Source organism: Cyclospora cayetanensis, unplaced genomic scaffold (assembly GCF_002999335.1).
Source record: "Cyclospora cayetanensis isolate NF1_C8 unplaced genomic scaffold, CcayRef3 CcayRef3_contig_113, whole genome shotgun sequence".
Taxonomy (NCBI): domain Eukaryota; phylum Apicomplexa; class Conoidasida; order Eucoccidiorida; family Eimeriidae; genus Cyclospora; species Cyclospora cayetanensis.
Genome location: NW_020312052.1, coordinates 18,788 through 46,168, shown reverse-complemented (window position 1 = coordinate 46,168; position 27,381 = coordinate 18,788). Strand labels below are relative to the sequence as shown.

Here is a 27,381-nt window from a genome sequence, read left to right as displayed (position 1 = left end):
TCGTCTGTGCTTCTCACGGGAAGAACACAGCGGTCTTTTGTTTTTCTTCTGCCACGCTGCTAAGAGGGAAAAAAGCCGAGAGTCACCTCCATTTCATGGAGAGCTTCACGTAGTGCCGGCACCTGCAAAGGACAAATGCCCCTCTTTTGTTGGCCTTTTCGAGGGTAGGAAGCACGCGGCTGCTCCGCGTATACAGCGCCAAGGATCGTTCTCTCTTGCGCATATCAGGAGGATAGAGGGGCCTCCGCGAACAGGCCGTCGCATGGCATGGGCCCCTGAGGGCTGGTCGTGTTTTGACTGGAGCTTTGGAGTTCAAGGCTTCCAGTTTATACGCGAGGCCTCCCTATGCGTATACGCATCTGGCTGTCGTGCTACACGTCAGAATAATAGCTTGAAAAGGTGCTTAAACGCGCTACTACACTGTGTAGCGAGGGGGGAGATTACGATACCGCATTCCGTCGAGGCTTATTTAGACATCCTTGAACTTTCACTGCGCTATCACTCCGGCCCGCCCAGTAGAGTTGCCCAAACAGCACCCTGGAAAAACGCGAGCGGCAAGAATGTATGGGGAGCCTCTCTGCGGAAGGCTCTGGCAGTAGGAGAACAAAAAGATACACCTATTCGGCGACAGTGTCTCTCAGAGGCCCACCATCGCTCCCTCTTTGGCATCCCGCACTTGTCAAGGCGTGCAGCTGTATTTCCCTCTGCATGTGCCGTTTGCACATTCTCGCCAGTTCTGCACTTCGCTTTCCCGTGCTCAATACTCTGGTGCGCCGCCTTCGAGAACTTGCTCTTCGGGGCTAGCACAAAAGGCGTCTGGTAATACCACGTTGCAGCCTGTAGGCAAAGAGCTATTCAGTTTGTTCTAACTTTGTGTGTGTCGATGCACTCCCATGCCAGCCTCACCTGGGGACTGCATAGGGGTGTGCACGGTCGCAGTAGGCAGAAACGCTGCAAGGAGAAGCCGACCTGTCTAAAGTGCCCTCCTCCGTGGGCCCTTTAGGAGGAAACCTAAAATTCTTGAGACTTCCCCGAAGCAAGCCCTTTAGAGATGATCCGGCGCTTTTGCTATGTCCACACTTACGCCAAAAAGAGGCAACTAGGTGACCCTTCGTGGCCAGACGGTGCAACTGTAGTGGGGGTGAGGCGGCATTGCCGCCTCACCCCCACTACGAAGTCTTTGAGGCTCGCTCGGGTGGCGAAATACCGGCACCCAGGCAGCCTTCTCGCACGACGCACTCCCCAAAAGCGTACAGCAGCACCTCTAGAGGCGGGGGTGCAGCAATCACTGACTTTCCACCCGCAAAAGACCCCATCTCCTTGAGGAGCCTGAAGGCCTCCTCCTTTCCCCCCTTCCCCCCTCCCCGGCTGAAGAGCGAATCTGTCGAACGCCTCACGAATCTTTGAATAGAGGGGGCGGAGAAAGAACCCCTCAAAGTTCTAGCTGAACCTCTATGTGACTCCCTGCTTGCAGAGACGTTGACAGGGGCGGGAGCTGCCTCTATGGACACGGCGCTCGAGGAACGGGGGTGCAGCTGGGATCTGCAGGAGCTGCTCCTGCATTGCGAATGCCTACGTGTCTCTAGCTTGTTTGCGTTACTCCTACGCCTCTATCTGGTCTATTTTGTTCTGCGAAGCGCCCTGCTGCCTTTGGAGCCGCCGGAGGCCCTTAACCTTCCTGGCATTGAGGCTGACGGCATGGGCCGTCTTATTCTCCAGGAGCCGCACGAGGCTGCACGCGCGGCAGAGCGAATTGGTTGTGCGTGCTCCGCATTCTTCGCAGTGCACAAGCTCCGGAGAGGCGCTCGAGGCGCCCGGAGACAGCGCCGCAGCAGCAGACAGCAAGCTCCACGATGCCGCATCGTTGCTCTTGCTGCCGTGGGTTTGTGCAGGCAGAGTCAACCAAGCAGAAGCAGCACGCACAATGTCTTGCACGCGCTGGGGTTGCAAGGCAGCTTGCAAAGAGGCCAGGAGCTCGCGAGGCTTCCCACGAGTGGCTCCAAAGCTGTACGTACACTCCGTTGCGAAGTGTTTCAGCCGCCGGAAGTGCGCATACAGCACGATCTCCTTCTGGAAAGACCGCAGCAACGGCTTGCAGCGGCGAACGCTGGGGCTGCCTTCGTGGGGGGGGCCCCTGCGCTCGCTGCCTTCGATGCCGCCGCTTTTGCTCCCCTCAGCTCCGCTAGCGAGAACGCCGCTGCCCCCAAAGTTCGCGGAGGAGCGAAGTCTGTGCGCGTCCCCCCTCACGAGGTTCAGCAAGGCTGTCTCCGCGCAGTCGTCGAGGTTGTGCCCTGTAACAAGGCAGTCAGCTCCCAGAGAAAGGGCCCCCCGTTCGAAGGCTTGTCTTCGGAAAACGCCACAGTAGGTGCAATAACTGCTGAACTCCTTTTTGCCGCTGCTGCTGCTACCGCTGCCCACGTCGGGGCCTCCCCTGCTGCTGCGCGCGCCGCTCGTCGTACTCCTGCAGGAGCTCCCGCAAGTGGCGCTGCAGCTGGACGCCTTGCGTTGTTGTTGCCGCTGCTGTTGCTGCCTCGTGGGCTCAGTTACGGCCTTGTGGATTTCGTCCATCGTCCAACCTTTGTAGAGATCCGCGTAAGAGAGGACTGTGAGCGGCAGTGCGTAATCGGCGCTGTTTGCAGCAACTGTCTCCAGTGCCCTGTCTCTGTATCCTTGGATCCCCTCATCAATGGCCAGTAGGAGCAGCTGCCACTGCTGCTCCCGCTGCGCATTCAACAGGTGAAGCACGTGCAGCAGCACCGCGCTATCCTTGCCTCCGGATACGCATACGCACACTCTCGAGCCAGCAGGCAGAAGGCTTTCTTCGCTGATAAAATCCCAGACCTCCTTCTCAAACTCCGCACAAAAACATTCCTTGCAGCGCAGGCCGGCACCGTTGAGTCGCGTCATGCAGACACGCGGGCTTCTGCATATTCCGCAGCGACGCGAAGCTCCTTCGTTGGGGGCCCCTCTGTAGGCGACTTTGGCAGGTGAGATCTGCGCATCAGGTTGGCAAGTTCGGAGAGAAGGCTGCCGGGGAGAACCTGCCTTAGAAGGCGAGGGCGGGGGGCCCCCACCAGGCGGGGCCTGGGGGGCCCCACCAGGAGGCGCAGCCTCAGGGGCCCCCCCTGAGTTGGGGTCCTTGGGATTGAGGGCCTCCAGCATCGTGAAAGACTGGCAGGAGGAGGGGGCCCCTGAACGGAGCGATACTTGGCTTCCGCAGAGGCCCCTGGCACTACGAAAAACACATTCCCACAGAAAGCACGACTGCTAAAGTCAAAAAAATGCGGACATGTACATTGCAGTTGCGCGGAAGAGATCCCTGATTCATTGACCGCTTGGAAAGAGGGGGGCTGGGGCCCCCCTGGGGGCCCCCAGAGGGGGCCCTGTACCCCGCTCCCGCCAACCGAGGAGGCCCCTTCGGCTATAAAGGAACCCACGAGGCATAGTCCTTCTGAAGCTCCGAAAAGGGCTGTTTAGTGGAGTGCCGACCGCTAGGAGGGTGCGCTCCAGGCGGTGTGGCATGCGCAATCACCTTCAGAAAAAAGCAGACGGCATCCCTTTCCTCCGCATCCCCCTTTCGGCCCGACGGGAAAGCGGCTTCTTCTGCGCGCGCAGTGCGCAGGGGTTTTTTCTCTTTGAGCGCTGTACCTTTTCAAGCTTGACGGCTGAAGTGCGGCTGGCTGAGACTGGCTGCTGCCTGGGCTGTCTCGACACCCCGCCAGCGTGCAGCTTCATGTTTGCATGCAAAACGTTGCCCACGTGCAGGCAGCTCAGGTTAGGACTGGAGCGACAGGATGATCGGATCCTTGTGTAGCAGGGTGCCTTTCGTCGCTTCGGCACTGAAGCCACGGCTTCCGACGGTGATGAGCTCATGGGCTGCGTCTGCTGCACGAGGAGCAGAAGCAGCGGCGGGAATGTGGCGTGGATTCGCCAGCATTACAGCTAGCGAAGCACGCCAGGGGAACATACTGCTTGTGGACGGTGAGGATTTTAGAAAGGGTTAGGCAGCCGAGGCCTCTCTCTCTCTGTCTCTCTCTCTCTGTCTCTCTCTCTCTGTCTCTCTCTCTGTCTCTCTGTCTCTCTCTCTCTCTCTCTCTATATATATATATATATATATATATATATATATATAAAAGGGGCACTATACAGCTGCAGCAGCAGGCACGCCATCTCCCGTAGATTCGAGCTGCAAAGAACGCCCCTCTTCATTCCGAATATTTCTTGGGGGTACCTGACTGCTTACTCCTGTGGTGTATTGCTAGCGGTGAAATGTCTGCACATGAACTCAGGACGGCGAGTGGAAGTGATGGAATTTCGGCTAGTCAAGTCTGGCCGTGGTGCAGCATCCGTCTCGGTAAGGCCTTAACCCTAAGAGCAGCTGCACACTTTCCCTTTGGCTGTCTCACCTTATCTCATCCCCGATGCCAACGTGGAAGCGTCTGTGTCTCAGCTTAGCTACGTCGACCTCGAAAGCCTTAAAAGTGGCACTCAGACTTTTTCCGTGCAGAAAAAGCTCGAGAGTAAGTCCGCTTCTCGTAAGGGCCCTTTCAAATTTCTGTTCTCTTTGGCTGCCTACTTGCTCAGCCCCTTCTACCACCCATACGCCTGCCTTTGATTCCGCTTCTCTCTCTCTCCCTCTGTGTGTGTCCGTCTCTGGCTCTCTGTCTCTCTCTCTCTCTATCTACCTATCCATATGTCTACCTCTCTCTCTCTCTGCTTGCCTCCGTAATTGCGTAATCTGCGATCTCCGTCCTCTATCTGGGCACCTGCCGCCGCACTGTGTGTTTTTACGTTCGCTGTCTGTACGTCTCCATGTCTCTCTCTCTCTGTCTCTCTGTGCGTGTGTGTCTGTCCGTCTCTCAATCCGGCTGTCTTTTTGTCCCTGCCTCCATCTACGCTTCTGCATGCACCCCCTTCAACGCTTCGTTTTCAAAGCTGCTTCGTGCTTTCTTCACGAGCCTTTTCTTGTCATCGCTTTGTCTGTGCTTTTTCTTTTACGTTCTTGTTTCGCCCGAGAAAAGCCACTTGCAAGGCGCTACGTCTTGAGGGAAAGCTATAAGAAGCGGCGGGGGGAGAGGCCTCTTCGTGGAGTTTCCCTGTTTTCGCTGATCTACCCCTGTGCTTCTTCCTTTGTGCCTCTCCCTTTGTGCTTCGTTGTCTGACTCTGTGGTCGATTCGGCTTAGCCTGCCTGCATATCCTTCCCTCGCGCGCAGCTGCTTAATATGTGGCTTGCTGAAGCACCTCCCCCCTAGTCGTGCTAGGGGCCTCTGAGTTGCGCTTGCCAGGGGTAGTGTCGGAGTGAGCTTTTGCACTCTCTCTCTTTCTCTCCGCTGCAGAAATCCATCCCGAAAAGCAGCTCCTTCACCTCATGTACGTTGACACTTCCAATGGGGCGGTTGTGATGGCCGACGAGAAGTTCGATGAGGCAAGGCTTTTTTTCCCTCTCCTTTCGCTAAAGGCTTCTAGACAATTTGCTGCGCGCCTCGTAACTCCATGCGCTTTCGCGTCTCCTTCTTCACGCTGTGCTTTTTCTAGCCTTCCATTCGTGTCTGTTCTGCTGTCTTCCCGCCTTATTCTCATTTTCGAGGGGCCCCCTTCGTTCGCTAGCCAGTCTGTCTCCACACCCGTCCCTTTGCTGCTCGGAGGGCAGGCGCTCTCCCCACGCTGTTGACGCGATTGCCTTCCTCACTGCTGCATGCACTTGCTCTTGCAGGTTACTATCCCTCTGCGCCTCTTTGGGGGCCCCGCTGTTGCGGAGCATTTGACGCGTAAGCCTTGTGGACTGCTCTGAGGTTGTTCTACACCCCAAGGAAGGGGGCTCAGGCATCCGTTTGACGCCGCACCTCTAGCGCTTCCGCCTCCCATGCAAGGCACTGCTGCTTCTGAAGAGAGACTCACCTACGCCTGGCTGCTGCGATGCGCTTTTGCTGCAGCGGAGATGCAACTGGCGGTGTGGATGCACGAAGGGGAGCCCATCAAAGTGCAGCTGCCTCCTTCAGTCCTCACCGTTTTGCGGTGAGCGCAGATCTCTACTTGTAGACGGTTTTATACACACACACACACGCAGATAGATATGCTTGCTGGCTGACCAAGGCGCCTGGGGCCTAGTAATATCAAGGGGGAGGGCGGCATAATCCGAATCGGGGACGTGTTTGTAGAAGGGAGCGGAAAACACTCGGTGCATCCCTACGAACGCGTCTTTTCTCCTTTTCCCCCCTCCCCTCTCCTCCCCCTATAGCGTGGAGGCAGGCGTTTTCTTTTTGACGAGGAAGGCGAAGGAAGCTATACAAGTACGTGAGGGGCCTAACTACGTGTTTCTTGCAGAGGCCGCGTGTGTTGTGTGTCTTCTACTTAGGGGCAAGAAGTAGGTGCGCGCACTTCGGCTCCCTTGAAGGCTGTTCTTCGTTGCAGCCAGTTTTTTCGCTGGGGAGGCGGGGAGGGGCCAAGAAGGAATGCCCTTGAAGCCGCGGGTTTGCCGCAGCCAGCGAAATCAGCAGAATTCATGCTACCGCGGCAGCACTAATGCTGCCCCCGATCAGTGTGAAGGCGGGCGAGAAGAGCAGCATGCCGCCAGGGAAAAGGCGGAAAAAGAGGGCTACGCGGGCATATATATATACACGCGCGAAGAAGAGCATTGCTGAGTGGGAGCCTCTGGAGGCGTGTGTTTTTGCATGCGCGCCAGGAAAAGGCCAGAAACAGCCGACGAGCTGCGGGGTGCACTCTCTCGAGGTGCTTGTGCATGCACACCCTGCGGCTGCCTGGAGGGTCCAGGCAAGAGACACGACGCCTCTCTATGGAGCGTGCTTTACAGCCTATTGTTAGGCCTCCCCAAAGCTAGTTTACTGCCCATCGTCGCTGTGCAGTGAGGTCGGCTCGCCAAAAAACTTTGAATTCTACAAACCACCCCCGAAAAGCCCTTTAAGCGAACCTCCCACCCCGCGGTACGCGCGTGTGCTGTAACGACTCCTGGGGGACGCCAGGGGTCGTTCTGCTGCCGAGGCGGATAAGCCGCTCAGCCAGCACTCTTTGAGGTAGTTGCAACGCATCTACGAAACAAGGAGAAAGATCTAGCTGCTGCTGACAGCTGCATCGACGTCCATGAAGCAGTCTGAATCGCGCACGAGGAGCGATCCTGAGAGGCGGCGAAGTTCTTCTGGCGGCTGCTGCACATGCAAGGGCCGTAATCGGGCTTCCTTTTCCGGAGCTGCTACCCACTTCTCTAAGCTCCCACAGTCCTTTCCTGCTGGCGTCTCAAGGGACGAAGAGTCTGCAAAAGGGGCCGCACAGTAACACACGCGGGTGGAGGGAGACGTTTGAGCCTCACAGAGGCCTCGTCTAGTTGCCTACGCTTTTCTCCGCTGCATACTTATTCTGGAGATCGGAGTGGTCACCCCACAAGATCGCGGCAGGCACCTCGCACGCAGTTTGCATGGAAATCAAGAGACCCCTAGGGGGGCATATACATATATATATGTATACTTTTACGCATACACGTCGATACATACATACGTATAAGACACTCGTACATGTGCATGTATACACCCAGACACAGGAGGCGACTCCCCGTTGCTTTCTGTACAACTCGCAAAATGCAAGCAGCAAGGCTTTTTTCGGCTGAGCTGCTGCCTCGGAAGGCCAGTTGCCTCCCACAGCACGACACAGGAGTCCGTCCGTGGCTGAACTTGCACGAGATTATTAAGAGTGCCGCCGAGGGGCAGCCTTCGAAACTTTTCTCTACCAAATTCAGTGGCAGCTACGCAGTGGGATGATGTCCAACCCCACCAGCCGCTTACTCATTGCGAAAAAAACCTTAAAATCCCCCCTCATCGCCCAGCGGCACTCCCCGCAGGCTTGGCGGCTGTAGTACAGAGGAAGGCCCCACCCACCCCGTGATATTTACAGACTTGGGTGTATCTACACCTGATGGGGGGGGCCTCTTGCCCCTCACACTCGACGCAGGAGAGGTGTCCTCTTCGGAGGCCCCTCCTGGGGGGCCCCCGCACTCTGAGAGGGCCCCCTCTAGCGGTGCAGCCGGCGTGCCAGGGATCGCCCATGCAGACACACTGGATCGCGGAGACAAACTGGCGAGCCAGCGGGGTGTATGGACCCCCGAGGCGGCGTGCGCTAGCCATGCTGCAAGTCTAGTTTCGCTCGAGTTGAGTCGCGTGCATGCAGGGGGCACAGCAGCTTCTGTATGTGCTCCTGCACCCGCCACGTCGGTCCCTACGGTGTGCAAGTTTGGCGTACTGGAGCTTGGCGCAGCCTCGTTCAGCTGCTGAAGACGGTAGCCATCCGAGAATTTCGCATCATCTTGACTCCCCACGCGGCTCCTGTCTGTGGCTGCTTCTCTTCTGCAACGCAGCAGCAGCAGCAGCAGCAGCAGCCGCTCCAGCACGTGCAAAGACCACTCAGCGGCAGCACCAGCAGCAGCTGTAGCAGCAGCAAGTGCAAGGACCACTCAGCAGCAGCAGCACCAGCTGCAACGCAGCAGCCGCTCCAGCACGTGCAAGAACCACTCAGCAGCTGCAGCAGCATCAGCTGCAGGCGGAAGGCCTATGAGCTACGCGTCGCCAGTCTGTAAATGTGACGGACACTCACTTCTTCAGAACCCTTGCCCCCAAATGACGGTGCACAAGGCGCAGCTCCTCAGCTTGCAGCCAGCAATGTCTGCGAGAGCAGCATCACAAAGAGGGTAGCCATGGCATTCAAGAAAGAGGGCGTCGACACTCCTTGCTCGCTGCTTTCAAACCAGCCGTACCGCATGCGCAGGAGACGCTTGAACTCAAGCTCCATCTTCTGACGAGCATACTCCGCAAACTCGGGACTGCACGGATTCTTCTCGTGCAGTCGGCAAACCAACTCATCCTGCAGCAGCGTAAAGACAACCCCACCCCGCACAGGCCCCGCACGGAAAAAAGATACGCAGCGGCTGCTGGAGCAGACACGCAGCAGCACGCGAACCAGCTCCTCTCGCAGCAGACACGCAGCAGCACTCGAACCAGCTCCTCTCGCAGCAGACACGCAGCAGCACTCGAAGCAGCTCCTCTCGCAGCAGACACGCAGCAGCACTCGAACCAGCTCCTCTCGCAGCAGACACGCAGCAGCACTCGAAGCAGCTCCTCTCGCAGCAGACACCCCCGGCAGAGATCCCCCCACCCCACAACACAAAACACACAAAGACGACGCACTTGCTGCCTCTCGTGGTGCCCCTGCGCTCCGCTGCCTTCCGCGGCTCGTCCTCGCAGAAGCTCCAAGAGTCTCTTCATGTAGTGTTGCCGCCTTCCTGCAGCGGCGACACGGCAGCAGAGCGGCACAAAGGCGTCTTGCAGAGACCGCATACACGCCGAGAGAGAGAGAGAGAGACAGAAGACGGCTGTCTCGACACCCCAACAGCAACAGCACCTCGCGCGGCGACAGAAGGGAGAGAGTGGCATCACACCGCTAACTTGAGCCTGGAGGCTCTCGAGCTCAGCAGCACTCAAGGCGCTCAATTCGGCCCCTTGCAAAGTCTGCTGCAACAGCCGCGTCAGGTTGAAGGGCGTGGATGTCGCAGCTCGCGGGCTGGTACACTCGGCATCTCCGCCGAGCTCCTGGTGCTGCTGCTGCTGCTCTGGAGAGGGCAGCAGCTGCTCCAAAAGAGAGTGATGCGTAGGATCGCTGGCGTCCATCGTGCTGCTGCCGATGGCAGCACCCGCCTTGTACCGCAACCTGCTGCTGCTGCTGATGTTGGTGTTGCTGCTGCTGATGTTGGTGTTGCTGCTGCTGATGTTGGTGTTGCTGCTGCTCGGAGGTTCGCCACTGCAGTGTATCGAGGAAGAAGGGGAGCCGCTAAGCCGCCGTACGTGGAGCTCGTTGAGAAGCGGCGAGAGCTGCGCGGCCGCTTCGGCAGTCGAAGAATCGTCTTGCATCTGCTGTTTCTCGTCTTGGATGCTTCTCTCGCCTACATCCGCATCCAAAGTCATCTTGCGTGCGTCAGTCGGAGGGGACATATCCTTAGCTCCTTCTGCCCCTCCAGCCACTGCCATGGGCTCCTTCAGGAAGATAAGCGTCTCCCCATCGTCTCCCAAGAGACCACGCTTGCTTCGCTGTTGCTGCTGCTGCTTCTGCAGCCACGATCTCCGCAGTGCTGAGGTGTTGGCGGGCGCAGCAGTGGTCGCTCGCTTTTCCACGGGGGCCCTCTTCTGCTGCTGCTGCGGCTCGTGCTGCTGCTGCTCTTGCTGCAGCTTGCTGCGAAAACCCGGCCGGATGCTCGAAGCCTCGACGGATGTAGCGTGTTTGACGACTGCCCCCTTGTAGGCGGTGCTTGGTCTGCGCACTAGGCCTTGCTGCGCTAGACGCTGCAGCTGCTGCGACCTTTCCCTGGGAGACATCATGGGCTCCTTCTCGAGCGCTGCCGCCTCAGCAGCAGCCGCCGCGGCACTGCCTGCAGCTCCCGCTGTGGAGTGCGAGGCTTTCAGGTTGCGGGGAGAGAGAGGAAACTCCCTTGGAATGCGTCTGACAGGACGGGGGGGTCCTTGGAGTTGTTGCCGCGCAGTATTCAGGGGTGAAGGGAGGAGCGGCACGCCCTTTGCCTCGACCTGCTGCAGACAAGACGCATCTCGCTCGCACACACGTGGGCGACCGTGCTCTCGACGGCTACTTGCTGACCTCTGCACGGCGGAGACTTTGTGCAGCAGCAGCAGAGGCGGGGGGAAGCCTGACGGCGCCTCGGAGAGCCCTTGCTGCGAGCAAGCTCTTACCGCAGAAGAGGCGTCTTGGACGGGACGGGGGCTAATGGATCCGAGAGCGCCTCTGGTGGTAGCATCTCCTACGGTTCTTCTGGAGGCAAGTAGCACGTTGCCGAGGGAGGTTTTTCGCGCGGTTCCAGCACTCCTGATGGGTCTTCCGCTGCTGCTGCTGCTGCCAAGAGGTGCCTGGATAGAAGACGAGCTCGAAGCGAGCAAAGGCGAGCCGTAGCTGGAGGCGCGGGGGGCCCTGTTGGCGTAAGCGACGGCATAAGCACCGCCTAGGGGTGTGGGTGGAGGCAGCCTTGGGGAAGTCTCTGACGAACTCTGCCCTCCGCAGCTCCTGAACTCGGAGGCCTCGTCCGTAAGGGAAGACACTCCTACAGGGCTTCTGGGGGGGCTTTGTAGGGGGTGCTCTGTGGCGCCTGGTTGTTGTTGTTGTAGGTGGGGTTGTTGTTGCAGGTGGGGTTGTTGTTGTAGGTGGGGTTGTTGTTGTAGTTGCTGCTGGCTGCTGTCGGCCTGCATGCTCGGCTGTTGTTGCTTGAAGTTTTTGACTCTGGATGCGTACCGCAGGGTGTTCAGCGTCTGCTCACAGCACGAGGACGCCGGAGATATCGTGGCTATCATGACACTTCGGCTGCTGCGCCCGACAAACACCTCCCTCAAGACCTTTGTCAGTTCCGAATCTCTAAAGGGGATATGCAGCTGATCTCGATCCATCGCTCGAATGCACTCCTTCAGAGCCAGCAAGGAACGGTTGATTCCCGCACCATCCTGCTGTGTCTGGCGAGACTGCTGCAGCGTATCAGCCCCTCGCTCGCTGCCTGCAAGGTCAATAAACACGAGGCGTCCTAGAAAAGCAACGCCACAAGGAAACGCATAGATATATATGTATATGTACGCGCAAATCCACACACCTGTCGCTACAGTGCATGCATTCGGCTGTACTATTTTCTTCTTCGCAACGTCCTCTTGAACCCCCAATCGCCTAACAAAGCGTCCAACTGCCCCACAAACCAACGGTCTGTCTGTGGACAGGGCATGCAGCTCGACATGCAGCTCAACATGCACAGATCCCGCCGCTTCCCCCACCCCCTCCTAATTATAGCCCCTCTTCCTCTCCTCCACACGCGTCCAAGTACGTGCGCCTCTAAAAGTAACGGGCACATATTGCTTCCGACACAGCTCCCTAAGCGCCTACTCCAACGCGCAGAGCAGCACGCAGAACAGCTTACCGGCCACCTTTCCTGAGGGCTTCCGCAAATGTATTTGTAAGACTGCGTGAGATCGCGAGGATTCGTCATTAACCGAGTTGGCACCTAGGGGCAATCCAGGAAAAGCAAATCAGGTAGAACACACACACCTTCTGGCAGCTCTGCATCAACGGCTTTCGGATTTGTGTCAGGTCTGCTCCATCTGTCCACTGCGCCTTTCGATTTGCTCCTCCCTTCCAAAGCCCACAGCGCTCGCCTCCAGAAAAACTTCTAGCAGGAGGGTCACAGCCAGCGCGCTTGGAAAACTCACCGATCCGCCTCAACTCCATGCCTCCCAGGATTCTTTTCAGGAGGTCCTCCTTAGTGGCCACATCGTCCTCTCGCAAATCTGCAGGAGCAGACGATGCAGCACAAACACACACACACACACACATCGGTAATAAAAGCTTGTCGGGCAAGCGAGCAGTGCCGTGGCACTTGCCCTTCCATAGAATCACATACATACACATGCATACATACACTCACGTACATATACGTACATACATACATACACGCACACACATACACATACACGCACGTACATACATGTACATACATACATACACATACACACAGACATACACATACGCACACATATACATACATACACTCACATACATACACTCACATATATACATACACATACATACATACACCGCCGACCACACCGCAAGCATACGCACCTTTGACGATCACTTCCTTCTTTCCATTCTCCAGAGCAGCAACCAGCTTCCTGGACTCAAAAAACGCAAAGGCAGCGGGCACAGCGGCAGCTCTTTGAACTGCCAGCACCAAGAGCAACAACAGCCACGCGCGAAGCGAACAGAAACCATCACCCCGAGGCAGATGAACGCCAAGCGCCTTTAGCAGCACTAACGGCAGCTGCTGTCGAAGCAAAGGGCACCTGTCCTGGAGAAGGTCGAAGAGTCTTCCATTGTAAATCTCGAAGAACGAGACGCTAACGGTCTTCGTGCTGTTATCCGCCTTGAGATAATCGAAGATATCGTGAGCAGCCATCGCGAATATACCCTCTGCACAAAAACGCATCACCCCGAAGAATGCATGCGGCCCCTGTCGCACGGCCGTGCACTTGAGTTGCTGTACTGTACTGTAGGAGCGCTCGCAGGAAGCCTCAGTCAAAAATTTATTGAAAAAAGCCTTACGATCATCTCCTGGCTGCTCTGCACTGCCTTGCGGTCCTAGCATCGTAAACGTCTTGCCACTGCCCGTCTGTCCATACGCGAAGAAGGAACAACTGGCTTCCTTGGTGCAGCAGCTCTCCACGAGGGAAGAGACCACCTGTCTATACACCTCAGAGTTGGAGGCCGTTTCGTCAAAGGCTCTGTCCACCCGAAATTCGTGCCGTAGCACATACGGCGTCAAGTCAACCTTTTCTCTGTAAAAATCCCCAGAAAGAAACAGTAATGAGCGGCGAGTCTCGAGAGAGAGAAAGAGAGACACTGTCGCACCTCCCCATGTACTTGAAAGCTTGCCAATATACTGTGCTTTAGAAGGGACTCGGTGGTATTGTACCGCGGGAGAGGTGGCGCACGCTGTCTGTCTATAAATTCATATACAGTTGCGCATATATGTACAGATAAATATGCATAGCCATCAGGCCCCTGTTTCACAGCCTTGCTCAACCTACAGACACGTATTGAGCCAGACGTTCATAGAGGGCAGCTGCTGCTGCACGGCTAAGTCTTATCCAGCCATTATATAAGGCCCCCAGGGTGTCGACCTCCCCATGTGTGCAACAAAAACGGCAGAACTTGTGCCTCGAAAGCAGGTACACTCCCACACACCTCGGCTCTTCTAAAACAACCGTATGACCGCTCTTCACTCGAACAAGGTCTATGTCTCTCCGCATGGCCTCGAGGGCGCTCAAAGGCCGCTTCCGAACAACAACGGCAATGCGGGGAAGCGGTCCAGCGGAGGGGGGGGAGCCTCCCGTGTCGCTCCCGCTGGCTACCATTGCGTTCGAGTCCTGAGAAGAAGGAACAAACAGGTGCCTCTGAGAAATGAGGCTGAATGCTAGCGAGACACATGTAGATGCCATTCAAGTTGAGGCGCTTAGAAGGGCTGTAAAGTGTTCCTGGCGCTGGCTACACAGAGAGCGAGACGCGACAGCGAACGGCAGTGCAAAGCACCTCGTCCGACTTCATGGTTTAGCAGGGTACTGAAAAGGAAGATCCAAGAAGGGAAGCCTCGAATGTGTGCCTGTGGCGCTGAGAGTCCCCTAGAGGCCTCGCGTCCCTCGAAACCTTAAACTTCTGTAGGGATAAACAGAGAGAGCGTTCATAAGTCCAGATCATGCCACCTTGGTGGAGGCGCCTTTGCTCAGCTCAGCAGCAGCCGAGGTGTATGTACGCAGCGTGCCCGTCCAGTATCTCTTGGAAGGACTCGTGGAATAGGGAGGCCTCGCCCATGAAGCAGCGCCCCTCTGCACATCCAGAAAAAATCTCCAGACCGGCTGCAGCAAAGAAGCCTCTAAAAAAGACCAATCTCAAAAGTGAGGTGAGGGTTCAAGGTGTAGCAGTCCGCAGGCAAGACAAAGGCGGCGCCCTTATCGAGCGTGCGCCTAAAGCCACATGGGAGTCTCCGGATGCTCCAAGAGTTATTTTTCCCCAGAGCTAAATATTAATTCGCTCTGGAGAGATACTTCTTGCAACGCCAGGCAAGTTTCGGCTTTCCACCGCGCAGAGGGCACGGCCCGGAAAGGGAAGCCTCTTCTCCTCTGCCTGCAGTGGCGATAGCGCACCGAGCGATGCTGTGCAGCATAAGCGAGCCTTAGCGGACTGCCGCCAGGCTCAAACATACAAACTCACTTATTTGAAAGCCGCTGAACTGCGCCCTTCAACAAGACTGCCACAGCATTACACCAACCCCACCGCTGGCCTGGCCCGTGTGGCGGGCACCCGAGTCCCCTTAGCATGCGGCACCAGGCGTGCGAAAGAGGCCACAAAAGCTCCTCAGGTGTCACGATCGCGCTGTAAAAACACTGGATGGGGGCTAGCACAGCGCCAACACAAAGAGGATGAAGAGGCCGCTCCGGCATCATCCACCCGCTACTGCCGCTCTCTGACACACTCTCCTCCTCCCTCTGAATATACACCGAACACTCCAACTGCTACTACCAGAGCCTGAAAATTTGCACTTCAGGCCTGTGGCGGCTTCGATAGGCCTCACAGGAACACCCGTATCTCTCCAGCTATCCTCACATTTTTCAAGAGCAAGGAACAGCCCAGGCATGAAAAGTGTAGCACGCCTATTTATGCTTTTACGCTTTAAATTACACTACTTTTGTCTAACCAAGATATCCTCACGAATCGACTCTCTAGTTCGTCCGTTCGTATACCCTTTCCAGGCCAGAGTCATGTAAGCCCTCTACAAGAGCACGCAGTTTTTAAGCCACATTTTATGTGCGACTAGCTGTGAATGTATTGAGCGCTTGGAGAGTGCAGCTCTGTGCATCCTGGCTGTCCCTATCCCCTCCCGTAAAAATCCGGGGAGCGGTCAGGGTCAGGAGGAAGCACCTCAGAAGCCACGATAACATTCTATCATGTTCTTATTGAGTCTAAAATTAGGTGCCTCCCTAAGAGGGTTTTAGATCGCGTTTTACAGCTCATATTAGTGGGGGGCTCGAGACACGGATGTTCAAACCATCCGCGAGCTGTGGATGAAGTGGGATATCAGGTTTCCCTACAATGCTTTTCATTTCTACATCAAGCTATGCGCTGTACAGTGTTCTTATTCTATGTTTCAACAGGCTAGCGAATTCTCCTTGTAGATCGAAGCCGACGGCGGCACAACGCGAGTTGTAACGACAGAGGCCGGGCCGCAAGCTGATGTGACTGAGCCAGCTCCGGAGCTAGTACAAAGCCAGCAGTTGTCAGGTGATACATCCCTATGGATCCGTCAATGAGCTAATCTTCAAAGGAAACGCCCTTAGGAAGGGCAAGTACTAGAAATGTTTGTTAAACGTTTGGAAGTATACCCGCTTTTGTGTATAACCAGATGATGCGAAACGATTGTTCCTTTAGCATATTTATGGAATGTGAAGCACTTTGGCGATGGCTCGATGTATGTGGAGGATGTTGTGTGCCTGCAAGGACTGATTTAGTTCAGCCTTTCAAACAAGCTTTGATTAGTTGGTTTTTATCGAGAGCAGCTCAAAGGCAAGCTCTGCAGAAATTGAGAAAGCTAAAGCAGCAGAATGTATCAGTAGTCCGGTATGCCGAGAAATGTGTAACTTTGGTTCCCATAATCCACATCGCGGAAGAGCAGCTCCTTTATCGGTGGCTTGTTACAATCTATTGAAGTGTCATGTCAGCTAGTTGTAAGAGCAGCATCGACTTTGCGAGTAGACGAACCGATTGGTTGGGCTTCTTCAAATGATGAGTTGTTTGTTTCCGGAGCAAATGAGTGCACCCTCTTCAATTAACAAGAAAAGCCAAATGGGGGTCAGAGTGTATGGGGTTCTCGATTGTGTCCCTTGGCCGTAGCCTACAGTCTGTACAGAGGAAACTCGTGCTCCCCGAAAGCCCCGGAAAGTCTCCAAACAGCGCACATGCTTTTAGTTTGATAGATTGGGGCATATATTCCAGAGACTCAAGAGCATGCAAAGAGCCAAAAACTTGAATTGCGGGAGTGGTTCCAGCGGAGGCACACCGCTCGGCAAACAAAGGAGCGTCAGAAAAACGGAAAGCCCTCCACGCAGGCTTCTGCACAGTAAAGGGGGCCGCAGTGGGAAGACTCGCAGTACATGACTGACCGCTGGTCCGTTCTGCGCTGATACATCCCGAAATTAAGGAAACAAGTTAGTTAGCCTTATTCGACGCTGGATATGAAGTGCACCTCTTAACGAAGGAAATTGTGCAGAAGTGCAGTGTGCCTGTTTACTCGCTAGCGCACTCCCTAAAATTCAGTTTTGGTTAGTGACGGCAAGATGCAAGGGATGGAAAGGCTAGTGCAGCGAAGCGTTACTTTGAATAGAAAATCCAATCCTAGCAGTATATTCCGTAACTTTCATGTTGCAGCCGTGTACTATGCCGTAATCGTAAATGTGCCGGGCATGACCCAATGGAGAGCGTGCATGCGGCCAAAGCTGTGAGCTATAAAGGTTAATATGTCAGGCAGCCATGGCAAGAAGGAGGTGCCAGCCTCTTCAATAACGATAGTTTCATCTATGATGTGCGGGGTAGAATCGGTTCCTCAACTTGTCGAGGCACTGACTTCATGCGGACGGCCAAGCAGCGAAGTACGAAAAACGGTTGTGAGCATGTATTCCTCCTACTGGATCTGCAACTTGTTTTCGTTAAAAAACTCAATCAACATTTTAGCCGGTGAACAGCAGGGATAAGCATATTCCTACGCTGCGAGCAACTTGGCCATGTACTCGTTATCCAGCTCCGCGTGTTAAACTACTCCCCGGTTAGCCCCAAGCTATGTTCCGCGAAATCCAAAGCCCTCAGAGTATGAAAAGGAGATTGAGGGGTAGTGGAAAGCGCAGAATCAAAGAATCAACCAGCGCTTTGAACATAGCGGATGTTGGTGCAGGAAATGAACGCAAGGTCGCACTTGCGCGTTAAGCTTTACCACCTGAAAAAGGTTACTGTGAAGCGACAATTTCTAATGCCTATTTTGGCGAATCACCTAGCACACGACACGAAACAAATGTATGGTGGATTATAGACTTTACAAACGATTTCTAATCAGTTTTCAGTATCCCTCACGAATGACTCAAACTTAGTTCCACACCCGGAGTCGCAAACTGTAGTGTACATGTATGTTGTTTGAATTTCTTAGGGCCCCAGCTGATCTACAGCGAGAAGTTTGATGGCAGTATTATGAGTCTATTAAGAAGGGATGAATGGCTGTCAACATAGGCAACTTGTTTGTATGCAGCCAAAATGTTCAAGAGCTGCTAAACCCCTGACGGCGCGTGCTTGAGCTGTTGGGGGACAAGCAGTGCAATGCGAAGGACTTCATGTATTTGTTATTAATTATAGCGATTGCGTCTCTCGCATCGCATGGTTTTACAGCAGAAAATTTAGCCTTGCTTGTTAACTTCTTGGCTCCACGAAAATCGAGCAGCGGTATCCAGGGTGAGAGAGAACTCTGTGCGGTGCACTGGGGAGTAATAGACAACCCGCACTATTTATGTGTGCATCGTTGCGGGGTTCCTACGGACTAGCATCCTCGTTTGCAGTACACGAAGTGCGACCTTGAACCTTGATGAGCCTAGAGAGCTGTTCGCTAGCTTGGGCGGCTCCTGCAGTAAGATACTGCACTAAGATATGCTACGGGCATGAAGCACGTGGTCGGCGACGCAGTCTCACGACACCCCACTGATTCACTATGGTACAACGCAAGCGCGCTTGCCTCTAATGATCCACTGTGTCTATCGCAACTGGATGACTCCCATACTTTGGACACCCAAGCACCCGCTGCCATTGCCAACGACCCAAACGGCGAAAGGGTGAAGCCCTACCGTGCTGAAGATTGCGTCATGTGATTACGCAGAAAGCGGGGACTCCGTTGTTTGTGCGAAGCCAGCAACAATGCAAAAAAGCAATTTTAAGCGAAGCATATGTCCATGTTTTTCGGGGTCACGTGGAGCGTCACGCTGTGGTACAAATGCCCTGACGGTCCTAATGACATGGGATGCATCCGGCGGTAGAGCTGTATGCACTGCCATGCCGAGATTGTTAGCTGCCGAAGCCGTACAATTATCCTAAACCCTCTCGTTTGCAAGGCCTTCCGATTTTTGGAAGGATTGGGACTGATCTAGTCAGGAATGGGCTGTCGTATTCCTGAAGGTCAAGTGTCAGGACCGCATCGGTCGTCGTCAGCAGAGCAGACCAAGTATGTCTATCTCATCCCTTGACCAAACTCTGTCGTGGCTCAGGAAATGGCTCACATACACGGAACATATATCTGCAATCTGCACAGGTTCCTCAGGAGTATTATTACGGGTAGTGACAGGAGGTGTGTTAGTGTATTTGGTATGTCATTATGACCTGCCTACGCATTAACCCTACAGTGACGACTGCGAATCACCGCGAGGCCGGTGGACAGACAGAGCACACCAACCGCACTCTTCTGCAGCGTATTTTACTCCGTACTTTAAATAATTTACTTGCGTGTCTTGAGATTATTCGTTGTGCTAAGTTGGTTTAGAGTACACAAGCACATTCGTCGTTCCCCTGAGTAGGCGTCTTCCTGGTCTGACCTGAGGAGCAACTCTCCAATCCTGATCTGGACCTAGTATACGGGGTAGCATCTACCCTTCGCAGCGGAGGGACAGAGAAATGCTAGATAACACACGTGTATGTATGCGCGAAGTTCAGGAGATACAAACACGGAACAATGGTACGCGGCGGTCGGCTTTCGTGTTTCTAGCCGGGAGGCTTTGTGCTGGTGGCTTACCAGGCTGTTTTAGGTGCACCAATAGGTGACGACGAAGATGTGTGCAGCCATGTGGCAAGGAAGAGAAGCGATGCTCTCACGAATCAGCCCTTTCTTACTACATCTATTTTCCTAAAAGCTGGAGTTGCCACAGAGCTATAGATATTGATATACTGAAGACGTTTTCAAGCTCCCCAAAACTATTTTTCCGGACTTTTTGCTGGCAGGTTTGCAACCTGCCAACAAAAAGGCCGAGGATCTACAAGGAGTCGTAGAGCTGTTGGATGGTAGGATTATCGAGCGATGAGGATACACTAGGCGGAAGTGTGTGGTGAAATGCAGTAAGGCACGCCACCCTCACTGATTGACGCAGGATCGATTGCTGGCTTTTCTGATTGTGGGGAAACGTCTGGCTCTGGTCGGTTCACAACGCTATTCGCCATGCATAGCATACCTTGCGCTCTTCGCTGATAGTGGTTTGCCAGTGACGGCTCTGTTCGAAACACCTACCTCCATCTGAAGTTCTGTCTTTAAAAGTGCCGGCAGTTAGTAAGGTGCTTCCAACATTTTTACTTATGCGCAATGACTCGTAGGTATGTTTTCCCAGTATTCTTTCTGAAGCCTTTGCTGGGTCGCTTGAAGGCGACCACGTTGCATGCAGTAGCTGTACTTGCAAGCAGATATTGCGCTGTCACCGGAGACTCTCTGCTGACCTAGTGAGCCTTTTGAGTCTCTTCAAATCTTAGACTTGTGTTCTGTTTTTTTTGTAGCACGAAGCTTACACATTTTGTCGCTTGGACTATAGTCAACCCCCGCACCGCCGCGGTTGTGACGATTTAGTCCCTTTTGCGTCCTTGGCCAGGGCATGTGCCTCTCTTCCCGTAAATTTCACATTAGCGATTGATGCATGCACTTGCATTTCTCATTTGCACTGTTTCACGTTTGTGAGTAGTGAGGGGCGTTAGGGTGAAGAAACTGCTGCTTTCCTGTAGGGAGTTGGTCTTCGCGTACAGGTACGGAGCACGAGAGTGTGTTTCTAAATAAGGCGAAGATTGCACAGGTGATTTTACACTTAAACACTTTCTACTACCACTGGAGACATTTAGCTAAGAAGTTGCGAAGAATCAACAGTTTGATTTGTCCGTTTCAGTATCATACTTGTTGCAGCTACTCTTGTTTAGATGCGGAAGCGCCCAACCTTGTGTGCGTGTGCGGCAGCAGGGGTTGATGAAACTCGCTGTGAATGCTTGTATGGCTTGGAGGATGGAGGTACATGCTCCCTGGCTGTCGCTTTGTCCTCCTTCAGAAGCTGAGTGGCGCAGGCAGAGAAAAAGGAAGCTCTTTTGGGCCTACTTGGCAGTTTCCTATTAAGTTTGTGATGTGTCGAAATGCACTGCCTTACGGAGACTTTGGCTACAGCGCCACAGAGGCTCTAGTTGAGGCGCTACACCAATGATGGTTCCTATCGCATCGGGCTGATGACGCTACTCTCTCAAAATGAGGGTATTCAGGCAGCCAAAACAGGTGGCCAGCTCTCTGTAGGGAGAACGTGAATATGAGTGAAATGGAAAGTGCCGAGTTGTACTACCTACAGTTCGCCCCAGCCTGAGTCGAGCTGAAGGGCATGCTGCACAACGGCATTTCAAGGAGAGGTCCTCCATGTCATTGCAGCCTTCGCAAGACTCATGGTACCCGAAGATCGCAGCAGCAATGGAAGATCACAACGAGCTGCACTGCAAGCCTTCTCTGGCCTGCTGACTGGAAGGGGGAGAGTGCGTCAGGCGAGCGAGTGCCGTGGCATCCCTCGCCTATTGCTCGGGGATCGCGGAGGGAGAAATCTTGTTTTTGTTGGTCATCACATCGAAATGAGGCTTCCCTGTTGTGCTGCCGGAAGAACACCCTGCTAAAGTGCGAGGCGTCGCCAGGGGCCCCCCGTGAGTCTGACTGATCTTCGTCCTCTCGCCTCGGGGGCCCCTAGCGGCCCTTCTGCTGCGCTGTAGACGTGACAGTATTCGAGGAAGAGGAATAGAGCGTTGTGGCCTGTAAAGGCCTCATGTTTCTCAAAAGAATAGATGCTACAGCGCAGATCCAGGAATGGCAGTGTAAAAACACAGCTGCAACGGCATGTGCTGCTGCAGTGGACTGCGTGGCTCTCGCCTGCAGCAGCGGTCGCAGTAGCGGCTGCGGCAGCAGTTATCTGCAAAGGGCTTTCTTTGCGCACACGGGAAGGAATTAGAACCTCAATGAGAACTTTACTGTGATTTTTGCTCCCTGATAATTTGCAGGTAGCAATTTTCCTCGAGTTTACCGGCACCTACCGCCGGCTGCTCGTGGCGCTGCGAGGCGCGAGCAGGGATCAAGGATCCCCTTTTCAAAGGAATCTCTGCCTTCTCTTTTGCATTTCGCCCTATTTTTGTCGGCCCTAGAGGCCACGATTGCAGCGCCGCGGCAGGAGCTCCCGTCTTTCCAAGCCGCGAACCCCGCTGCTTGGGTACATTCTGCACCAGCGGACGCGCAACAGGGGCCCAGTTCCTCATCTAAAATCTTCGCGCGAGCCTTCTTCTGCGTACTAAGAGGGTGATGCACATGCTTACTGCAGCACAGAGGGATTTTTAAGATCGTAGGAGCATCAGCGTCAGCAGCACCCGCCACCGTTCTTCATCGACTCCCATCAGAACCGCGTGCCGGGTGTACGTACACCTATTTCTACACACACATATCCATCTCCCAGACATACATGTACCTGCCGAGTGAGTAAGCGCATGCCGGTTGCCTTTCTTCCCTCCCTAGAGGTGTGTGTGTGTCTGCGTGTTCAAGTATTCATCTGTGCTTGCGGAGGTCCCTTTCGCTTGAAGGGTCTACTCCGTGAGGCGGCACCCGATGAGTGTCTGGTTCTTTGTAGTCCCCTTCGAGACGTTTGAGATGCTAGCGAGAAATTCCTAGCGCGTAACTATCTAAGAGGCCACAGGCCGGGGAACAGGCAATGCTGCTGCCGCTGCTTGCACATCGCCTTCCAGCTTTCTCTCTCCGGAGGAGTCTGTCATTAGCGCGTCCGTGCCTCGCGAGCGTCGGAAGGGGGGGGGGCGGAGGCTCTAGCCACGGCAGTCCGAGAATCCGGGGGCCTCTTTCACCAGACTCCTCCTCCAGGTGCCACGCTCTAGAGCGCTCTTTGGTCTTTGAGACGCTGCAATGGCAGCCGCCTTGATAGGGCTGCTGAATGAGGCAGCTGGCGAGTATGTGGAGGGTCTGGAGAGGAGTCAGCTGGATTTTTCGGGGATTTTGACGGGCAAGGTGCTGCTCCGGCATCTCCAGCTGAAGAAGAAGGCCTTCGAAGTGCTGCCTCTGCCAGTCCGGCCGGAGTTTAATTACATCGGCTTGGTGCAGTTGGATCTCCCCGTCTACTCTTTGGGGACGGCTCCCATACTAGGAGAGCTCAAGGACGTGCTGGTGCTGCTCTCGGTGGAGTCGAGCGGGAACTGGAATGCAGAGGATTTCCTTCGACACTACCACGAGCGCAAGGCGGCCGCTCTCGCCGCTGGGGAGTACAAGGCTTTGTTCTCGTCGCTAGAGCGAGGTCTCCTCTGGCAGCTGCTCCTCAAGCTGCTCTCCAGCTTCACTGCTCGGGTGCGGGATGTTCACATTCGCATAGAGGACCGCCACAGCATCAGCAGCCAGCCCTTCGCGCTGGGCATTTGCCTCAAGAGCGCCGTCCTCCACGCGGCTCCTCGCGGCTCAGACTTCTCCGAGCCGGGAGTCTGCAGAGTCGGAGGGAGCCTCGCGGAAGATACATTTCTGAAGGTTCTGTCGGTTGAAGGTCTTGGCTTGTATGTTGACTCGCTCTCCGTTCCGGCGTCAGTCAGCGCCTCGGCTTCGCACAGCCTCTCGCGGGAGACGTCTGAGAGCAGAAGCAGGAGCAGGAGCAGCAGAAGCGGCAATCGCAGCGGGAGCAACAGCAGCAACTATGCACGGACCCCGAGGCGAACGCGCAGATCGCGATTCGGCAGTATCGGCAGCTCGAGTCGGTGCGCGGGAGGCGCAGGCGCTCGCAGACCTTTCGCTCCGGGAAAGAGTTACAACGACGCATGCAGAGAGGCTTACGAGGCCATTACTGCGCAGCTTCTTCGAGACGCAGGAACGAGTGGGGGCGCAGACTACGGGCTCTATCGCCAGAGCGTTGCAGGCTTTGGCTTGCTTACAGGAGCAATGGCGTGGAAAAATTCGAGTGGCAGAGAGGGTGCAGAGGGCCCTTGCGCGAATGCATCGGCGTTTTGTTGCGACACGAGTCCTTCCCTCGGTGGCTCAAGAGTGGACAGTGGCATTCTGCCTTTTGAAGACATGCGGGAGAAAAGAAGAAGCCGTCGTCATCCTCGTCGCAGCAGCAGCAGCGGCGCTGCAGCCGCGTCTTCCGAGAGGCCTTTGTCTCCTCCCGAGACTCGACGAAACGCCAGCGGAAGTCGGGGAGGCGCTCCTTCCCGCGTTCTTTCTCCCCAGGCTGCTCTGCAGCCCAGCGTCTCTTCTCTCGAAGAGAGGGGGGGCCCCTCCTGCCTCATGACGCAAAAGCCAGAGATCTCGGAGAGCTGGATACCGCTGCTGAGACGCTACTGTGTAGAGCCGTCCAACGGGGTCGAAGCGACAATGTCTGGAAAGGGATCTGAGGCAAGGGGCCGTGCGAGCTCGACTGTCTCCGTGGGGGGATCCTCGAAGACTCCCGCTGACTCCACAGCGTCTCTCAACAATCTCCTGAGCTATGCGCGCGTCAGCGCAACCAAATCCGTTGCGAGCGGCGACGAGACGCAAGAACGCTTCCAACGAGGTCCTCCTGCCGATTCGGCAAAGGCAGATCTGCGAGAAGACTTCGCCACTCCGCCTCCTCAGAGGCCTTCCTTCCTGCCCTCTGTCAACAGCTCCTCCACGACAGAGCGGCGGCGCGCTGCTGCGATGGAGGCAGCGGAGGCTTCCGCTGCCTGCAGCGAGGCTGCTGAGCGCTGGCAGCCTGTCAACGGAGAAGCGAGCAGCGACGACTTCGCAGACGCCGCAGCTGAAGACGGCTTCTACGATGTCGTCGAGGGGCCTCCCTCCTCCTTCGAAGGAGCTGCCAACGAGGCAGATCACACTCCAGCCAGCACTGCCCCCTTGACTGCTGGATCCAGCGTAAACGCTGATTTCGGACTCATGGTGCCGCTAGACAAGAGCAAGCTCTCAGACTTCAGGCAGCTTCTCTCTCTGCTGTGGGATGTGCAACACGAATATGTCATCTCCCCAAACACGTTCAGGGTACGTCGTTGAGGCTTTGAATTTTCTCGCAATTCACCGATGCGGGACTGCTTCGTGGGGTGGTGTTGTAGTGTAGTTTTTTGTGGGGTGTATCGTATTGTATTTTGTATTGTCTTTTGTATTTTGTATTTTATTTTTTATTTTATTTCCTATTTTGTATTTTGTATTTAATTTTGTATCATATTTTCTATTTTGTATTGTATTTTGTATTTAATTTTGTACCGTATTGTATTTTGTACTGCATATTGTATTTTGTATTGTGAAGTGGCCTTTGGGCACTTTGTTTTGAGTGTGTATGGGCGTTCGTTCGCCGTGTTGCAGCCAGCCCCTCTGCGTGCTCTCTGCTGCTTCCGTCTGCTGTTGCTGCTTTTGTCTGCTGTTGCTGCTTCCGTCTGCTCTCTGCTGCTTCCGTCTGCTGTTGCTGCTTCCGTCTGCTGCTGCGTCTGACAGGAGGGCAAAGGGGCTTGGCGGGCTGCCGTGGCTGGAGGTGTGCGGGAAGTTGTTTGTGCAGAGCCTCGGGAAACTTTTTGTTTTTTCCTTTTTGCAAGAACGCGCCTTCTGGAGGCACCCGCATGGCTTCTTTCTGCGTTCAGGGGCAGGCGAAACTCTTTCTGACTCTCGTGCCAACGCTGCCTCCAGATGCTCCTCTTGAGCGCTGTTGGAGTCTTTGGGGGCAAATGCGAGAGGCGGAGAGGGTGAAGCAGGAGCAGGCGTTGGCGAGCAGTCTCCCGTCTTGCACGCTGTTTGTTACTCTGCCGGGGGTGAAGGCGACTTTGGACTGCATGCAGGCTCTTCAGCTGTGGAAGTGGTTGGAGTATTGCTTTGTTTTGCACGGTAAGAAGAGGCCTCGAAAGCACAGCGCCTTCCTGATCCTCCCCTTCCCCTCGAGCATCCCTTCGTTTGTTGCAAAAGGATGGTCGTGAATTCGCAAGCTTGCTGCTCCTCGCGCATGCGGAGACAGCAGCAGCAGCATCCCTGTATGGCTCTCCGCCAGTGGGCGCTGGTGTGGAGACGGCGCAACCAGCGACTTTCTCGTGCTGCGTCGCGTCTCTCGTCAAGTACATATTCGTGTGCATGATTTGCGGGAGTCGATGCAACGCTGCGCGAGAGCTTCCAGGCGTTCTACGCAGCGGGAGGGGGAAGGGAGATCGCTTGGAGGGGTCTCGCAGTGTCTAGCAGCACCTGCATGGATCCCGACGTCGTCAGATGGAGGCATGCGTGAGGCTTCTGTGTATTCAGGAGCTTGGGAAGCTGGCGTTCTCGGAACCTTGGAGCGAGCCAGAGCGTCGCCTCTGGATACGCAGCGGTACCTCTTGTGCTGGCCAGTGAAGCTGCTGAGATATCCGCAGCCAATGGCAGTGCTCAAGGATGCTGAGCTCCTGCTGCTTTCCAAGGATGACGCAGAGCTCGCCTCCAAGGCTGAGAAACACAGCGTCGCACTGCAGCCGCAAAAGCAGCCTCCAGCGCGCGCGCAGCACCAAACGCAGCAGCAGCAGCAGACGCATCTGCAGGCTGAGCCATCGGAGACGGAAGAAGAGAACGTTCTCAACGGTCTCGAGACTCTCGAAGCCGTCGACGCCTTCTGCGCAAACTTCGAAGAAAAACATTCCTTACAGGCTATCTGGTGAGCTCCCTGCGCAAGCGGCGAACGCCTGTAAAGTCTGCTTGTCTGCAAAAGTGCAGTGCGTCGTCGTGTCTCCGTGCACGCTGTCGAGGATCTACGCCGATGTCTAGAAACGAGAAAGGGGCTAAAGGGATGTACTCCTGCTTGCTAGTGCTGTGTGAAGCCTCGCGCCCGCTGCGCGAAACAACAAACCTTTTACACTGTCTAGGACTGCCCCTCAAGGAGTGTGCGGCTCCTACTTAACAGTTTTGGATTTTATCTCGAGGTGTCTCTCCCCATCTCTCTCCGCTTTTGTCTGTCTCTCTATACTTATCTCTCGCTCCGTCCTTCTCTCTCTCTACAGGTATCTCCATGTTTCTCTCTCTATAGGTATACCTCCATGTTTCTCTCTCTATATGTATCTCCATGTTTCTCTCTCTCTATATGTATCTCCATGTTTCTCTCTCTAAATATATACCTCCTTGTCTGTTTGTCTCTCTCTCTCTATATGTATCTCCATGTTTCTCTCTCTATATGTATCTCCATGTTTCTCTCTCTATATATACATACCTCCATGTCTGTTTGTCTCTCTCTCTCTATATGTATCTCCATGTTTCTCTCTATATATGTATCTCCATGTTTCTCTCTATATATATACCTCCATGTCTGTTTGTCTCTCTCTCTCTATATGTATCTCCATGTTTCTCTCTATATATGTATCTCCATGTTTCTCTCTATATATACATACCTCCATGTCTGTTTGTCTGTCTCTCTCTCTATATGTATCTCCATGTTTCTCTCTCTATATATATCTCCATGTTTCTCTCTATATATACATACCTCCATGTCTGTTTGTCTCTCTCTCTCTCTCTCTTCATGTCTCTCTCTTCATGTCTCTCTCTCTTTCTCTCGATATGTATCTCCATGTTTCTCTCTCTCTGCATACATACCTCCATGTCTGTTTGTCTCTCTCTCTCTCTCTCTCTCCATGTCTCTCTCTCCATGTCTATCTCTCTCTTCATGTCTCTCTCTTCATGTCTCTCTCTTCATGTCTCTCTCTCTTTCTCTATATATATCTCCATGTTTCTCTCTCTCTATATATACCTCCATGTCTGT

At 54.6% G+C, this 27,381-nt stretch overlaps 3 protein-coding genes across 3 annotated transcripts; 2 read left to right on the top strand and 1 right to left on the bottom strand.

Moving 5' to 3' along the window:
* Window positions 1-1,924: 1,924 nt before the first annotated feature.
* On the top strand, window positions 1,925-6,020 carry LOC34623216. The gene is made up of 8 exons (XM_026335451.1): window positions 1,925-1,966; window positions 2,086-2,452; window positions 3,895-3,981; window positions 4,290-4,354; window positions 4,451-4,520; window positions 5,338-5,426; window positions 5,715-5,769; window positions 5,935-6,020. Exons 1-8 carry the CDS (start codon window positions 1,925-1,927, stop codon window positions 6,018-6,020), a joined length of 861 nt encoding a protein of 286 aa, XP_026191236.1.
* Window positions 6,021-7,068: 1,048 nt separating this feature from the next.
* Window positions 7,069-13,953, bottom strand: LOC34623217. Its single transcript, XM_026335443.1, has 16 exons — window positions 13,784-13,953; window positions 13,142-13,374; window positions 12,883-13,009; window positions 12,662-12,711; window positions 12,250-12,327; window positions 11,961-12,044; window positions 11,249-11,576; window positions 10,422-11,116; window positions 9,441-10,283; window positions 9,190-9,284; window positions 8,760-8,866; window positions 8,611-8,668; window positions 7,888-8,276; window positions 7,599-7,682; window positions 7,351-7,448; window positions 7,069-7,268 (listed from the first exon to the last, which is right to left on the bottom strand). The coding sequence occupies exons 1-16, from the start codon at window positions 13,951-13,953 to the stop codon at window positions 7,069-7,071; spliced, it is 3,639 nt and encodes a 1,212-aa protein (XP_026191228.1).
* An 8,624-nt stretch (window positions 13,954-22,577) lies between these two features.
* Window positions 22,578-26,396, top strand: LOC113146851. Its single transcript, XM_026335433.1, has 3 exons — window positions 22,578-22,962; window positions 25,902-26,109; window positions 26,279-26,396. Exons 1-3 carry the CDS (start codon window positions 22,578-22,580, stop codon window positions 26,394-26,396), a joined length of 711 nt encoding a protein of 236 aa, XP_026191218.1.
* The last annotated feature ends 985 nt before the right edge of the window (window positions 26,397-27,381 follow it).

Excerpts from the sequence above, each read along its gene's own strand:
- LOC113146851 (XM_026335433.1), top strand. The coding sequence starts at position 22,578 with ATGGCAGCCGCCTTGATAGGGCTGCTGAATGAGGCAGCTGGCGAGTAT. Across the intron at positions 22,963-25,901 it reads GTTCTCGTCGCTAGAGCGAG|GAGCTTGGGAAGCTGGCGTT; the intron begins GTCTCCTCTGGC and ends CTGTGTATTCAG. Across the intron at positions 26,110-26,278 it reads CACAGCGTCGCACTGCAGCC|GCTATCTGGTGAGCTCCCTG; the intron begins GCAAAAGCAGCC and ends CATTCCTTACAG.
- LOC34623216 (XM_026335451.1), top strand. The coding sequence starts at position 1,925 with ATGTCTTGCACGCGCTGGGGTTGCAAGGCAGCTTGCAAAGAG. Across the intron at positions 4,355-4,450 it reads GTGGTGCAGCATCCGTCTCG|CTTAGCTACGTCGACCTCGA; the intron begins GTAAGGCCTTAA and ends TCTGTGTCTCAG. Across the intron at positions 5,770-5,934 it reads TGTTGCGGAGCATTTGACGC|CGGAGATGCAACTGGCGGTG; the intron begins GTAAGCCTTGTG and ends CTTTTGCTGCAG.
- LOC34623217 (XM_026335443.1), bottom strand. The coding sequence starts at position 13,953 with ATGGTAGCCAGCGGGAGCGACACGGGAGGCTCCCCCCCCTCCGCTGGA. Across the intron at positions 13,010-13,141 it reads AGAGCAGCCAGGAGATGATC|AGGGTATATTCGCGATGGCT; the intron begins GTAAGGCTTTTT and ends GTTTTTGTGCAG. Across the intron at positions 8,867-9,189 it reads GGCACCACGAGAGGCAGCAA|GATGAGTTGGTTTGCCGACT; the intron begins GTGCGTCGTCTT and ends ACGCTGCTGCAG.